This window comes from Euphorbia lathyris, chromosome 6, assembly GCF_963576675.1.
Source record: "Euphorbia lathyris chromosome 6, ddEupLath1.1, whole genome shotgun sequence".
Classification (NCBI taxonomy): Eukaryota; Viridiplantae; Streptophyta; class Magnoliopsida; order Malpighiales; family Euphorbiaceae; genus Euphorbia; species Euphorbia lathyris.
This window is the reverse complement of record NC_088915.1, coordinates 16258401-16273281: the sequence shown is the minus strand read 5'-3', so window position 1 is coordinate 16273281 and position 14881 is coordinate 16258401. Positions and strand designations below refer to the sequence as shown.

General features: G+C 33.0%; 1 protein-coding gene across 1 annotated transcript; it reads left to right on the top strand.

Moving 5' to 3' along the window:
• The first annotated feature begins 12443 nt into the window (after positions 1-12443).
• LOC136233519 (protein LATERAL ROOT PRIMORDIUM 1) lies at positions 12444-14498 on the top strand. Its single transcript, XM_066023195.1, has 2 exons — positions 12444-13469; positions 14032-14498. The coding sequence occupies exons 1-2, from the start codon at positions 12746-12748 to the stop codon at positions 14358-14360; spliced, it is 1053 nt and encodes a 350-aa protein (XP_065879267.1). The 5' UTR covers positions 12444-12745; the 3' UTR covers positions 14361-14498.
• Positions 14499-14881: the final 383 nt, after the last annotated feature.

Here is a 14881-nt window from a genome sequence, read left to right as displayed (position 1 = left end):
GATATAAATGAGATATCTCGATATTGTTATGATTGATGTTATGATCTACACGGGTGGAATTCGAGGATGGATACATATACACAACTTTGATTTTATGAACTTAAGTTTTGAGTATATTTTATAAGGTTTTGATGATTATATTATAAACTTAAGTTTTGAGTATATTTTATAAGGTTTTGATTAAATCCCTTTATAAACGTATATATGTACCTATATTAAGTAAAGTTTGTTTTTATGGCTGATAGTTTCTTAATGAGATTTTTGTCTCACATTTTTAAATGTTTTAATGTTTTTAGGTGAGACAGTACAGGATATAGAGAAGGTTCTCGACCGATTAGGCGAGGTTTGGAAGTTGACTGCTTATTGTTAGCATTATGGTTAGAACTTTGGTATTACAATTGTAATATAATGATATGTGGATAAATTGGAGACTCCTAAGTATTGATTATTATCTTTCCATTTCACGCCCGATGCCGATTGAGGTCATTTAGGGTCGGGTGTGACAGTTTGGTATCAGAGCTCTAGGTTAAATTCTTCGGACCTAAGAGATAATAATTGAGGAATATCGATATTTGGTAATACCTAAGAAATAATCGATAGTAATTGAGGAATGTGGATATTTGGTGATAGTTAAGAAATAATTTGGAATTTTTCGAGGATTCAGTAACTAGCTAATGAGGGGTAGAAATGAGATTTGATGGTTAGTAACATATTGGGTGTATGAAAAATAGTAAATTCTTTGATATTTGGGTGATATCGGTTATGAGTAAGTTATAACTTTGAGCTAGAGATATAGATAATTGTCTACATCGGTGCTACTAGAAAATTAGATTCGGACCTGAATCTTGTGATGCATTTTTCGACTAGATATAGGTTGAATCTGTCATAGAGTCCTAAATAAAAGTTCTTTATTATTATCTTACGTTTCCAGTGGTTTTTGAATCGCCTTAATCAGACTCCGTATGAAAAAGTTATGCTGGAAATGACATATGTTGACCATGTTAGCTTTAAACCAGAATTTGGTTTTTGTTTGATTTTTCTCCTTAGTATGACTTGGAATTGATATTTGAGAGTTTAATAGTTGGCTGAAAAATATACGTATCTCAGATGTGAAGTAAGGTTAGGAGACTTTGAAATGATATGATGAGTTTTGAAGTTAATATATATGTGATTAAGAAAGCGAAAATGTGGAGATTTCAATTAATTGTTTTGGAGGTTGATTATAAATTGGAGATTATGATAGGAGTTTAACAAGTTATGGAATTGTAATTGGAATACATGATATCCGCATTCAAAGTACAGATCTATTGTTGAATTTTATCGGGTTGAGGTTTAGAATTATTGAGAGCTATGAATTTTGAGGACAAATGTTTTTCTGATCTTAAGCACAGTTTGAGGTAGCAAATTAAGAGATAAAGATGAAAGAAGTTATTTTTAGTTGAAATTTGTGTGAATATGGTTTCAGATTATATAAGGATCGAATTGAGTGTTTATAGGTCAAATAAGAAATTCTAAGGATATTATAGATTTATTGACTTTTATGAATGTACAGATATTATTTGGAGTTTGGAAAAAAAAGCATATTAGCTGGATTGATGATGAAGGACCAAAACGAATATTTTCCATATTTGATCTCATCCACCACCGATTCATCTTCTTCATATTCTTTTTCTTTTTTGTTTTCTTTCATTTTTATTATCAGTTTTCTCTGAACCGTTTCTCCACCGTTTCTTTGATTTACGGAGATTCGACCGTCCGAATCACTCGAAATTGAAAACATAGCATCCTTATGTATAGATCTAAGTCCTAACCGAAGAGTTTTTGAGTTTCGGCAATGTTTGGAGGGAAACGTCTTAGACAAGATTTAGAGGAGAATTGAACGGGTGTATTTTAACCAAGGTAAGTAACTATTAACTATATTTTGATTTTGATGTATATAAATATATATATAATCAAAGGATTTACAAAAATTGATATTTCAGGGTTTTTATGGGTATTTTGTAAAATTGAGGTTTTTCACGATTTTGCTTTTTATTGTGAAATTACGGTTCAAATGAAGTCATTGACTATGCTTTTATGTGAATTTCAAATTTTACTTGATTATGTTGATTTAAGGCTTCATTTGGTTGATTTAATATATATACATATATGTTTTGGTTTTGGATTGAGAAATTTATTGCGGTTATTGTTGTTGTTATTATTTTGGATTGAAATCCATATATGATTTTTATGAGTTGTGGTATTTCGAAAGATTTAATGGTTTTGTCCGTCTAGGATTGCCCGGGGTATGAGTTGTATTTTAAGACCATACCTAATGGCGGTATGGCCAGAGTGCACGACTGGTAGTCCTAACTGTTAGGCAAGGAACGAGATATAAATGAGATATCTCGATATTGTTATGATTGATGTTATGATCTACACGGGTGGAATTCGAGGATGGATACATATACACAACTTTGATTTTATGAACTTAAGTTTTGAGTATATTTTATAAGGTTTTGATGATTATATTATAAACTTAAGTTTTGAGTATATTTTATAAGGTTTTGATTAAATCCCTTTATAAACGTATATATGTACCTATATTAAGTAAAGTTGGTTTTTATGGCTGATAGTTTCTTAATGAGATTTTTGTCTCACATTTTTAAATGTTTTAATGTTTTTAGGTGAGACAGTACAAGATATAGAGAAGGTTCTCGACCGATTAGGCGAGGTTTGGAAGTTGACTGCTTATTGTTAGCATTATGGTTAGAACTTTGGTATTGCAATTGTAATATAATGATATGTGGATAAATTGGAGACTCCTAAGTATTGATTATTATCTTTCCATTTCACGCCCGATGCCGATTGAGGTCATTTAGGGTCGGGTGTGACAAATTGAGTAGATATATTGTAACGATCCAGTCTGGAGTGGGTGGCGCCAAGTAGAAGGCCCGAGCAAGAAGCAACCATAAGGAATGGAGATAGAGGTAGAAATGAACTGAATTTCATACCGGAAATGGAGAGAATATGACTAGAGCTTATTACTAAAGTGGGAATCCAATAAATGCAGACGCATTTTAAAGATGTGAGGTCCAAAATGTTAAATTTGGTCCAAAGCAGACAATATCTACATAGTATAATGCCACAACATGGGGGGAGCGAAAGGTCAAATGGAGGACTTTCTGATCGATTGGACAAAACCAAATAGGTGCTGACACAATATCAACATGTTGGGGTGATTATCAGGCTAGCTCGAGAGGAAATATCAGGGACGATGAGGGCTCGTGGATAGCCAGGATAACAAGGAATATTGGGATTTGTTCTGTTGTTAAAGCGAGCTTTGGTGTATCTTCGATGGTTTAGTGTTAGCGTGAAGTAAAAAACTTAAAAAGGTGATTCTCGAAACAGACAGTCATATGTAATAACTCTCATAAAGTAACATCACGACTGCTACAACAATCTTAGTAGCATTTTGAAAAATATCAGAGCTCTTTTAGCTAGAAACTGGAAGATAGAGATAGTACATATCCATAGAAAGGGTATCCGTTGTGCTAATTGACTAGCGAACTATGCCAAGAACCGTTCGCTCGGTGTCTGCTTCCTTGAGCATGCTCATGATATGTTGCATCAGCTGATGTCCCAGGATATACAGGACGTCGCCTTTTCTAAACTGTTTTATAGAGCGTCGCCTTTCCTAGACTGTGTTCGGTAGTTACTACTTCCTCTCATAAAAAAAAAGATTTATCTTCTTAATTATGAATCCATGGCTCCAATTATTAGAAATAAAAATTGGTTTAGATTGATGGGGCAACTCCATGTGCTCTTTACCTAGTGAAAAGGACATTTGGTGGACTTTGTTGGTTTTATATGCATTTTAGTCCAATACGTAATGTAGGTAAGTTTGTTCTTTGCCTTTTATTTGTCTTTTGCTTCCCAATTCACACATTTTATGCAATTTTATTTCTAATTCCCCATTTCTTTCTAATCCAATGAAGGGTAAATTATAAAATTAAATTTATAGTTTTACATATATTTTTTAAAACACTTCCATTATTCATAATCAAGGCTCTAACCTCTAAAATTACATTCTCCGCTCCCAATTTAAAAATTTGTAAACACGGATTTGAGATTTCCTCCGTTTAAAAAGATAGTACCTGTTTCTTTTTACCGAAACTATCTTACTTTATCTAAATGTCCTATATTCAAAACAAAAAATTTAGTAACCTTTCATCTCATTATATTTCCTCCTAACAAATAAAACATTTAAAAAAAATAACTCAATTTTTCTTATTTACTAAGAGTTTTAGTGAAAAAAAATTGTGTTCTTAAACCTAAATTTGGTAAGAATTTTAATTTTATATTTATATTTTTAATTAATTCATAATCATCATTTACAATGATTTATTTCTTGGTAAGTGCATATATACATGTATGAATTACTAAATAAAATAATAATTCAAAATAATAATTCCAAGTCTTGTTTTTCAACATTCAAAGTTCCAAATTTATAAAAAACGAGATGTTTCTATTCTCTCGTGATCGATTAAGACAATATCCACAATTATAATTTTGTGGCGGTTGCTTTGAGAAAATTTTGTGAATGTGAATATAGTTTTCTTACTGAAGTAAAAACTCAAATCACAATAAATATTAATGGCATAATTATCCGAACCACGTAAATATTATGTTTTGAGTTAGTTTTTGATTTCCTATCAGTATATTATGTTTGTTTAATTAATACTCGATCCAATCTAACTCCTAACAAGTTTTATAAGAGTCTAGTTTCAGTGTTGATAATATGAAAATGTTATATGTTGGACCTGTGATTGAGTTAGGGGCCGGATAGCCCGAACCAGATATTGATGGATCTATATCAAAGATTGGATAGGTCAACTTTATGTTGTGCATATTAGAAGGCATGTTTAGGTAAGAATTTCTAGAGAGACAGTATTTCTATCTTGTAGCTTCTTATTCTGATAAGGACATTAGTTCCTAAAGAGAGAAAAATAGTAAATGAAGTCTTATACTAATTGTTGGATCTGATCCAAGAGCTCGATCACTGACTCGGTAGGTACACTTTGATGCGAAAGGTCAATAAGATTGTATTGTAATGCAATGTGAATATGCCCTAAAAAGAGAAGAAAGTACCTTTTTTATAAGGAGTCCCAAAGGGTGAGATACGTTTGGGTGAGGCGATGGATGTAAGTCAATGTAGAGAATGAGGGGCTTCTTGATCCATTCCATAGAGGAATGTGTCCTGTTGAGAGACTCAGGCCCATTTGAGATTGTGTCTTTATTATTGCGGATATATAACAAATGTTTTTCTAATGGTGTATTTTGAATCATTGCATGTGAGACAACGTTTTAATATCTTCCATTCGATAGTAGGTGCTTGATATTCGCTTGAGTAGGAATGAGTTAATAGTCATTGTCTTTTAATCTTGCACGTGGTTACACAGTGGTGAAAGGTCTTATAGGCCAATTGCTTATCATGAAACCCTTTCATCTCTTTATAAGTTCCGATTGGATCATTTTCCAGAGAACTTTACTCTTTCATCTTCATGCAGTTTTCTTTTGAAGTAAGGTTATGTCTTTTTTTCCTTCTACATTCTATTAATTATGTTCATATTTCTTTTTCATGTACTTCTAAATCTAATGGAAAATCGGTAAATTCTGTCAAGTTGTGAATTATTGATTTTTTTTGTGATTTCGGACCTTATATTGCTAGAAAATGGGCACATGAGCAAAACTCAAGGACTTTCGGGTTTTTTTAGCAAAATTTGGCATCTAAGACTCTTATTTTTGCAATTTTAGGTTTTTAGGCTTTTTTAAAGTTGTTATTGTTTATGTAGGATTTGTCGCCAATTAGGATTCGTATTTCCTTTTCTATTACGAATTTCTATTGTCTTTACGACTCTTTTTACCTATTTAAAAACTTACTCTCTTTTTATTCAATATATTGTCATTAGTGAAACTGTGAGTTTCAAAATTTCAAAGTTCTTAGAGCATCTCCAATAGAGGGTGCCCAAAAGAGTGCCAGCTGATGTGGCATCAGGTTTGACAACTTTTAAAGGGTGCCCACTATTGGAGTGATTGTGGGTACCAAGGAAAGTTGCCAATTTTTGGCAACCTCTTGGCAACCTTGTTTAATTATTTTTTAATATACTCTCCTAGAAATAATAAAATCTGGAACATTTTATTTATAATAAAATAATAATTTATAGGATTATAGTGGCAACTTTTCAAGCAACTTTTCAAGCAACCTCTATTGGAGCATTTTTTAAGTAAAAGTTGCCAAAAATGATGTGGATGAAAGAAATAATAAAATACTATATTTTAGTAAGTTTTGGCACTCTTTTAGGCACCTCTATTGGAGATGCTCTTAGAGAATTTTTAGGATTTCTATTAGGCCTTCCTGCAAATCAACTATTAGTAACAAAATTATTTTATATTATTGCTGTTGCGTCAGTTTAGCCTTGGAAGTAGTACATTCGTCACAAAAAAAGAGGCCTCCAAAAAAGATTAGAAATTCTACTCAAGAGTGGACATGTTTATAGGCCGAGCCCAACGAGCTTTTATGTAAAAATACACAGTCTAAGCCTAGTCTAGTCCACTATTAATTTATGTGGGCTTGAGTCGGGCGACTCGGACTTAAAAATCAAATCCTAAGTCGAGTCCATATAAACCCACTTAAAATACATACATAATTTCTAAATATAAAAAAATAAAATTTATATTTAAAGTAAATATTTAATATATATACATTAATTTATTCTTTAATTATTAATAAACAGACCAGCCTGGACCGGTCCATGCTATTTTTGTCAATCCCAAATCCGACCAAAATATAGACGGGTTTTAGCAAACCTAAACCGAATTGGATTTAAGATTAATTTTCATTGTCCAAATTCGTCCTAAAAAACATGGGTCTGGACGGATGGATGGGTATCCGGACCCGTAAATAAGTCTACTCAAGATATTATGGTAAACCATGCAAAGAACTAATAAAATCCATATTCAATTTCATATTAGGAGTCCAACAACGCAAAACAAAAGGACCATAATTAAATATAAGTGGATCATCTGCCCATCTTTAGAAAAATTTATTGTGTACCTAATGAACAGTGGACCTGTCCATTGGCCGGACTGGGCTGAGTTCGGACCGGGTTAGATTCGGATTTAAAAATCAAATCTCAAGCCCAACCCATATAAACACACCGAAATATATATATACATATATAATTTTGTTAATTATAAAAAATAAATATTTAATATATAAATATATAAATTTATTAATTAATATTAATAGGCGGGTCGGGCTGAGCTGGTCCGTGTTATTTTTATTAATCCCAAACCCGCCAAAAAATAGACGGGTTTTAGCAGGCTTGGGTCTAAGATCAATAATCTCGGTCCATGGGACACGGGCCTGGACGGGTCACGGACCCGTGGACAGGTCTAATGAACAGTGAGCAAACACTACGTTAAAACAGGATGACGGTTAAAAACCATCCCGTAAAAGAATAAAACTGTCATTTGGCTCATTGATACTTCAGATGGTGGACAAAATCTGTCGTCAGTAATACTTTTGCATGACAACGATCAAATTGCTCTATATCATTTGGCTATTAATTATATGACGGATTATTTAAAAATAACTTTCACCGAATTTATATTCTCATGACACCATGTTTAAATAACATGTTAAAATATTGAGTTGAAATATAGCTATTATGTTAATGTTGTAAGGGTTTTTTGTTTTTTGATGGATAAGAGTTTTTGTTTTTCTGCTTGTCATTGTAACGTAAATACATGACATAATTTGTATTAAATTTTGTCAAAGAGTTGACGTCATTTGACGAGACATCAAAACATATATCTCAAGTTAAAGAAGGTCACATGACATTGTTTTTAAATAATTTGTCAGTTAAAATCCTTAAATGTAGCGATATGTTAATTTCATGACAATTTTAGTTTATATTTCTGTTGTTGGCACGTAATTGATATGATAGTTGGTAATCAATTGTGTGTCGTTATAAGAAATATTGTTAATAATTTTAATTAATTGGAGGTTTGATAGATTATGTCTATACATTTAATATTATAGAAACAATAATTTGATAGATTATATCTATAAATTTAGAAATAATAATTTGATTATTTAATATTATATTAATAAAATGATAATTAACCGTTTTAGAATTTTTATGTTAGAAATCGAATTTGACTTAGAGAATTAATTTATTGTGTTTTTTTTTTTTGAAATAAAGCTTCATGCCAAAATGTGGCAAAAGTTTAATACAGAAAGAAGAATAAAACTTGGAATAACATAAAAAAAAAATTCGGACTAGCATGTTGGGAAGCCGCTCTAACCAATGTGTGAGCTAAGCTATTTGCTTGTCTTCTGATAAATTGGATAGTAAATTCGCTGTTGGCGAACATAAGTGTTCGGCAATGGGCAACAATATCCCCAAATTCAGATTGATCCGTCTTGTTGGACAAAAGAACCTTTGTCAATACCTGTGAATCGGTTTCAAATAAAACCTTTTCATAACCTGATTCAATAGCCCAATTAATTGCCTGCAGTAAAGACCACGCTTCCGTTTCTCTGACTTCCATCAGTCATTCAACAATCGCAACTCTGCCTTTCTGAAATGATCCGTTAGCGTCTCTAAACACCGATCCGCTACCAGTTTTCCCCAAAATAGTGAAGATATATTATGTTAAAAATGATATTAATTGATCTTATAAAATAAATTTATCCTATTATTATAATTGAACATAATAGAAATATAAACTAAAATTGAATCAATTTCTTCTTTGTTCACATTCTTTCGGTGTGTTTGATCACCAATCTAACTGTCCAAATTTGTACCCAATAATTTATAGCTCTGCCACTGTTAAAAATTGAGTAGAATGTACACAAAAAGGAGATAGAAAGTGACTTATTTCAGAACCAATAATCTAACAATTTAAGCACCAATAATACCCATAAAACTAGATGGAATACATAAATTATAAGTTAAAAAGAAGCGTCTCAGAGAATGTAAGACATCCAATGTCGGATTATATTTTACAGTGATGTAATAAGAACTTTTTAGGTGTATGAAGGTTCAGTTAAAGGACGAGCTTAGCCTTATGATCCATCAAACCACAGTTCAGGTTCACCGATGGATTATCAAAGCTAATAAAATAAAAAATATTTTCTGACACGAAAACACGATTACAGAGCCAACCCGACTGACACGACACGATTAACATGGAAATCATTTTTCTAGCATTTATAACATATAAAATCATATGAAACATAAATATGAGATAACACGATTTTGACACGAAACATAATAATTGTCAGGTCTACGCAATGCATGAGTTTTTGACTAGTAGTAATAATTGACGTAAATTATAATAATCCAAGTGGTACAATAAAGGTAGGTAGGAAAAAAAGTCGTTTGTTTCTAGAACTGTAACACCCAAATTGGCTGAAGCCTTGGCACTTCGGGATAGTATGCACTGGGCGTTGGAGTTACAGTGTTCTAATATACAATTTGAAACAAATGCACAAAGTGTTGTTGACAGTCTTTCATCTACTATCCAGGATTCTTCGAAGGTTAGTGGTGTGATTGAGGATATCTGCAGTATATTACTAAATCGCCAAGATGTTTTTGTGGGTTTTATCCCTCGGTTAGCGAACGGTGCGGTCCATATCATGGCTCATACAACCTGTTCCAATGTTAATCGCTTTATTTCTTTTATTATCCCTGATTTTTTGATTTCGTCTCTTTGCAAGGATTCTGGTTCTTCTTAATAGACTGGTCTTTTTTCTTCAGAAAAAAAGTATTTTAACGTAAATATTTAAATTTTTATTCGAAAAACCTCATACACCCAATTTTTTTCGAAATTAACTATTTGAACTCGATCTATTTTTCAACCGTGTTTAATCAAACATTACTATTGCTCAGCAGTGCTCACCCATACCATGAATGACCAAATCTACAGTTGAGATTTAAAGCATTCTTAAGTTTAGATTTAATAAACCTAAATCTAACCATAAATAACCAAATTCATTTAGTGAACAATAGTTATATTAATAATAGTTTAATAGTTTAACAATGAAAACTCAAAAGTGATCCAAATTTGCAATTGTACATGAAAATCTCTCTACCGAAAGGGGCCTAAAGTTGTAGGTTATCCCTTTGAAATTATAATGTTAGAGAAAGTATGGAATAGTTTGAAAATATTGCAAAAACATAATTAATGAATAGAATTACAAAAAAGGTAAAAGCTACGCGCGTGAAATGTGAGTGGAAAAGACAAACATGTAAGAAGCAATGGGCGGAGATAGATAGAAAGAAAGAAATAAAAAGAAGAGAAGTTTTAGAAGAAGAAGGTGAATGAATGAAAGGTGTCATGTGACTTTATATCACTCATATAACTACAAAACACTATACTCTCTCTCTACACTATCTATCTATCTCACTCCAATAATCACAATATCTATAGTATTAATTAGGCTTAATACACCATTTGCCCCCTGAACTTATCCAAAAAGCTTGATTGGCCCCCTGAACTTTTAAAGTGTCTCGATAGCCCCCTGAACTTGCATAAAATGTTCAGTTAGCCCCCTGAACTTGCACAAAATGTAATCAATTGATCACTCGGTTGCAAAAAAGTAAGTTAAATGTGAAAGATGTATTGCACGAGTATTAAAAAAAGTAAAATGACCGAAATCGGGCTATACGGTTCTTAAATTAGAGAATACAAGTTGTATAGTTCAACAAGCAATAACTTCCTTTTTAATCTATTTTTGAATTATGTAATAACATTCTAAGATGTGTGAAATATATCTTCCGCATTTAACTTACTTTTTTGCGATCGAGTGATCAATTGATTACATTTTATGCAAGTTCAGGGGGCTAACTAAACATTTTATGCAAGTTTAGGGAGCTATCGAGACACTTTGAAAGTTTAGGGGGCCAATCAAGCTTTGTAGACAAGTTCAGGGGGCAAATGATGTATTAAGCCTATTAATTAATTGGGTAAATTACATCTATGGTGCTTATACTTTACTCATTTTCACTGTAAGAGCATTGCTAAATTTCAAAACGTAACATAAAAGCTATTCAATTTTACACTTTCTAATATTATACCTTCTGAACTTAACTAACGTCTTAAAATGATCATTAAGAGCATCTCCAATAAACTCTTAATCCATTATTCAAAAATAATATAAATAATTGACATTTGATTTGTGAAGTAACTAATACATGTCATCTCTAATAATATTATATAACTCGCTCCTTAATTAAATTTTTTTCATCATTAAAATTAGTAATCGATTGTTATATTTATCAATAGTGATAGGAGAAAGAGTGCTCAATGAGTTATAAAAAATAGGGATAAGGTACCAAAATAGATTTATGGTTTTTTCCTATTACTCCGTTAAGTTCTGATTTTTCCCTTCACGGAAAATTGACAGATCTTAACGGAACCTAAATTGATACAATTTTTTAAACCTTAAGTTTATATTGGTGTTATTTTGTACATGAACCTAAGTTAATATTTCCTCAAAAATCATAAATCTATTTTAGTACCTTATCCCTGAAAAAACAATAATTTAAGGAATCACGTAGGATGAAGAGAAGCTCTTAGGAGCTAGTGATTTAAGGAGTTATTAGAAAATTGTTAGAGGTGATTTTTAACTCAAACTTCTTAGATTTTAACTTATGTTACCTTTAAAAGTTTAATTACCGTAAAAAAAAAAAATAAAGTTAAGTGGTCATAGGTGTAATTTTACCTCTAATTAATAGCTAGAGCACTAGAGCCCTAGAGAGATAAAGTGTGACTACTACAGAAACCTAGAGAGAGAAAGAGAAGTAGAGAGGAACCCACCTCACTTTCAATGAATCTTATAGAGTAAGATTGTGCCTTTTTTAGAGTGAAAAAGAAAGAAACCAAGAAAATTGAAGAAGAAGAACATATAAACAAACACAAAATTCACAGGAAAAAGATTGAAACTTTAAGTCATTAGATTTCTTTTTTCTCCCCTCCAAACTTCTTCTGCTGTTTCTGATAAATTCTGAGTAATAATCTGAGTAATAATCTCTCCTCTTCCTTCATCCTCCCCTCACCATTTATTTCTTTCCTTTCCTTTTCATAAAAGCCAAACTGACAGTTGTCTTGTATTCTTCCTAAAAAAAAATCCCCAATTCTCTCTGTCTCTCTCTCTCTAAATCCATCAGCAGCAGCAATGGCAGCATCCAAGATTTAGATATACATACATATATTTATATATATATCTATATATATTTATATAAAAAAAAAAAGCTTTATACCCTCAACCCAACAAACAAGATCTCTCTTTCTCTTTCTCTGCTACAATTTCAGAGTTCTTGACCCCACTTTCTCTTACATAACACCTACATAGATTCATTCTTCTTTCTCTCATCCATAATTGTCATAAACCCAGACTAAAATCATTGTTTTATCATATAAAGATTCAATCTTTTCTTATTTTTCTTCAGAATTCTATCCGAAGATTCAAATTGTGGCTACTACAAGGAGTAGCCGGCAGCTACTTTCTGCAGATTCTAGAGCTTTTGCAGATTGGGCTGCTACTAATTCTTCTACTCCTTCAGGTATCCGTGTCGCCGGCGCCGACGATCTTTCTCTCGGCTTTAATGCCGGACCCTCCGCTGCTGCTGCCGCCAGTGAAGGACCCTCCTGGTCTAGACCTGGTGGTCTCAACTATGGAATTCCTTCTGAAATGGGGATGTTTGTTGTTGCTCCGGCAGCCACTTTCAATCATCATCATCACCATCATAGTCATCAGAACCACCATGATTCATCTCTTAATCTGGCTGCCGCCGGTGATCCGAATGCTACTGCTCTCGGCGTCGGAGTTGGTGTTGGTGTAGGTGTTATTCCGCTTCTCACGGCTACGCCGTGTCTCCCGGCGCAAAACATGGAGGATCAAGATTTCTTGAACAATAGCCGGCACAAGATTAATACTGGGATTCAGTTCTGGCAGAACCAGACACAATATAATAATAGTAGTCATAATAATAATATTAAGAAAAGTAGTGTTTTTGACCAGAATCATACGCCGGCGAATCTGTTACCCACCGTGGACGGCGGAGGGATTGGCGGTGGTGGGAATTCATCTTCTTCCGGTACAGCAACTTGTCAAGATTGTGGAAACCAAGCTAAGAAAGATTGTACACATAGACGGTGCAGAACCTGCTGCAAAAGCCGTGGCTATCACTGTTCAACTCACGTGAAAAGCACGTGGGTTCCGGCGGCGCGGAGGCGAGAGCGGCAGTTAATGGCAACAGCTGGCGGTGGTGGAAGTGGTGGTGCTTGCTCTTCTGGGTCTACTTCTGGTGCTAAGAAACCTAGACTCATAAATTCACAAACCACAACTTCTCATACTTCTACTTCTAACACTACTACTCCTAGAAGCTTTGATACTAGCTCTAGTCATCATCAAGGTTTGAATTTTCATTCACTTTCACTCACTTTCATTAAGTTTCGTTGCGTATAACCGAAAATCAAGTTTCGGGTTGTTGGAAAGGAGTGAAATTTGAATAGGGTTTGTTGAATTTTCTCATTTTGTTTGAAATTTCATTCACTTTCATTAACTTTCACTAACTTGCAATTAAATGTAAGGCAAAATCAAGTTTAGGGTTGTTAAAAAGGAGTTAATTTTTGTATAGGCTTTGTTGAATTTCATCCAATTTCATTAACTTTCAATAACTTTCATTCACTTTCATTTAAATATAAGGGAAAATCAAGTTTAGGGTTGTTAAAAAGGAGTGAAATTTTGAATAGGCTTTGTTGAATTTCATCCAATTTCATTAACTTTCATTCACTTTCATTTAAATGTAAGTGAAAATCAAGATTAGGGTTATTAAAAAGGGGTGAAATTTTGAATAGGGTTTGTTGAATTTTCTCCAATTTCATCAAATATAGGAAAATTTAAGTTTAGGGTTGTTAAAAAGGACTAAAATTTTGAATAGGGTTTGTGAAATTTTCTCAATTTGTGTGATGCAGATGCAGGTTTCAAAGACGGGCTGCCGGGGCAAGTACGTGCACCGGCGGTTTTCAAGTGTGTTAGAGTCACCGCGGTGGAAGACGGTGAAGATGAGTATGCATATCAAGCTGTGGTGAAGATTGGTGGTCATGTATTTAAAGGGTTTCTCTATGATCAAGGTCTTGATCAAACAAGAGATCAATGTTTCCCTAATCTTTCTGAATTACATTTGGGGGGAGGTGCTAATGGAGCTTCTACTTCGTCTCCGATTATCGATCCGGCCGACGTTTATGCTTCTGCATCCGGTGGATTGCTTGGTGGTTCAACTTATGGTAATCCCATAAATTGATCAAGCTTTTATGGATTATTAATTAGCATTATTATTATACTCTAATTTTTCATTAAGTACTTCACTAATTAATTACTGTTGCTTGCTAGTTTTGGATCTCTGTTAACTTATGTTTTTTTTGAAAAATTCAGTTTCTTATGTGTTGTGTAGCTAAAAATCTAATGGTCCATTTTGTATAACATCATCATCGTCGCCGTCATCATCATCATATGGCAAAGAAGCTGCATTTTCTGTACCAAAACTTAGAAAAAGATGGACTTAATAAAAAGCTGAGAAATCCTCTTCTTCTTAAACTTCGTGATGATGTGATGATATGTCTGTTTTCTTTCTTGAAGTTGTAGCTAGGGGTGTCAAATCTCGGTTGTCGTGTCATAATCGTATAATCGTGTCATGCTGTCTATATATTTCAAACGGTCGTATGTATTTGCTTTCTTGAAGTTCTAGCTAGGGGTGTCAAATCTTGGTTGTCGTGTCATAATCATATAATCGTGTCATGCTGTCTACATATTTCAAACGGTCGT

Excerpts from the sequence above, each read along its gene's own strand:
- LOC136233519 (XM_066023195.1), top strand. The coding sequence starts at position 12,746 with ATGGGGATGTTTGTTGTTGCTCCGGCAGCCACTTTCAATCATCATCAT. Across the intron at positions 13,470-14,031 it reads TAGCTCTAGTCATCATCAAG|ATGCAGGTTTCAAAGACGGG; the intron begins GTTTGAATTTTC and ends TGTGTGATGCAG.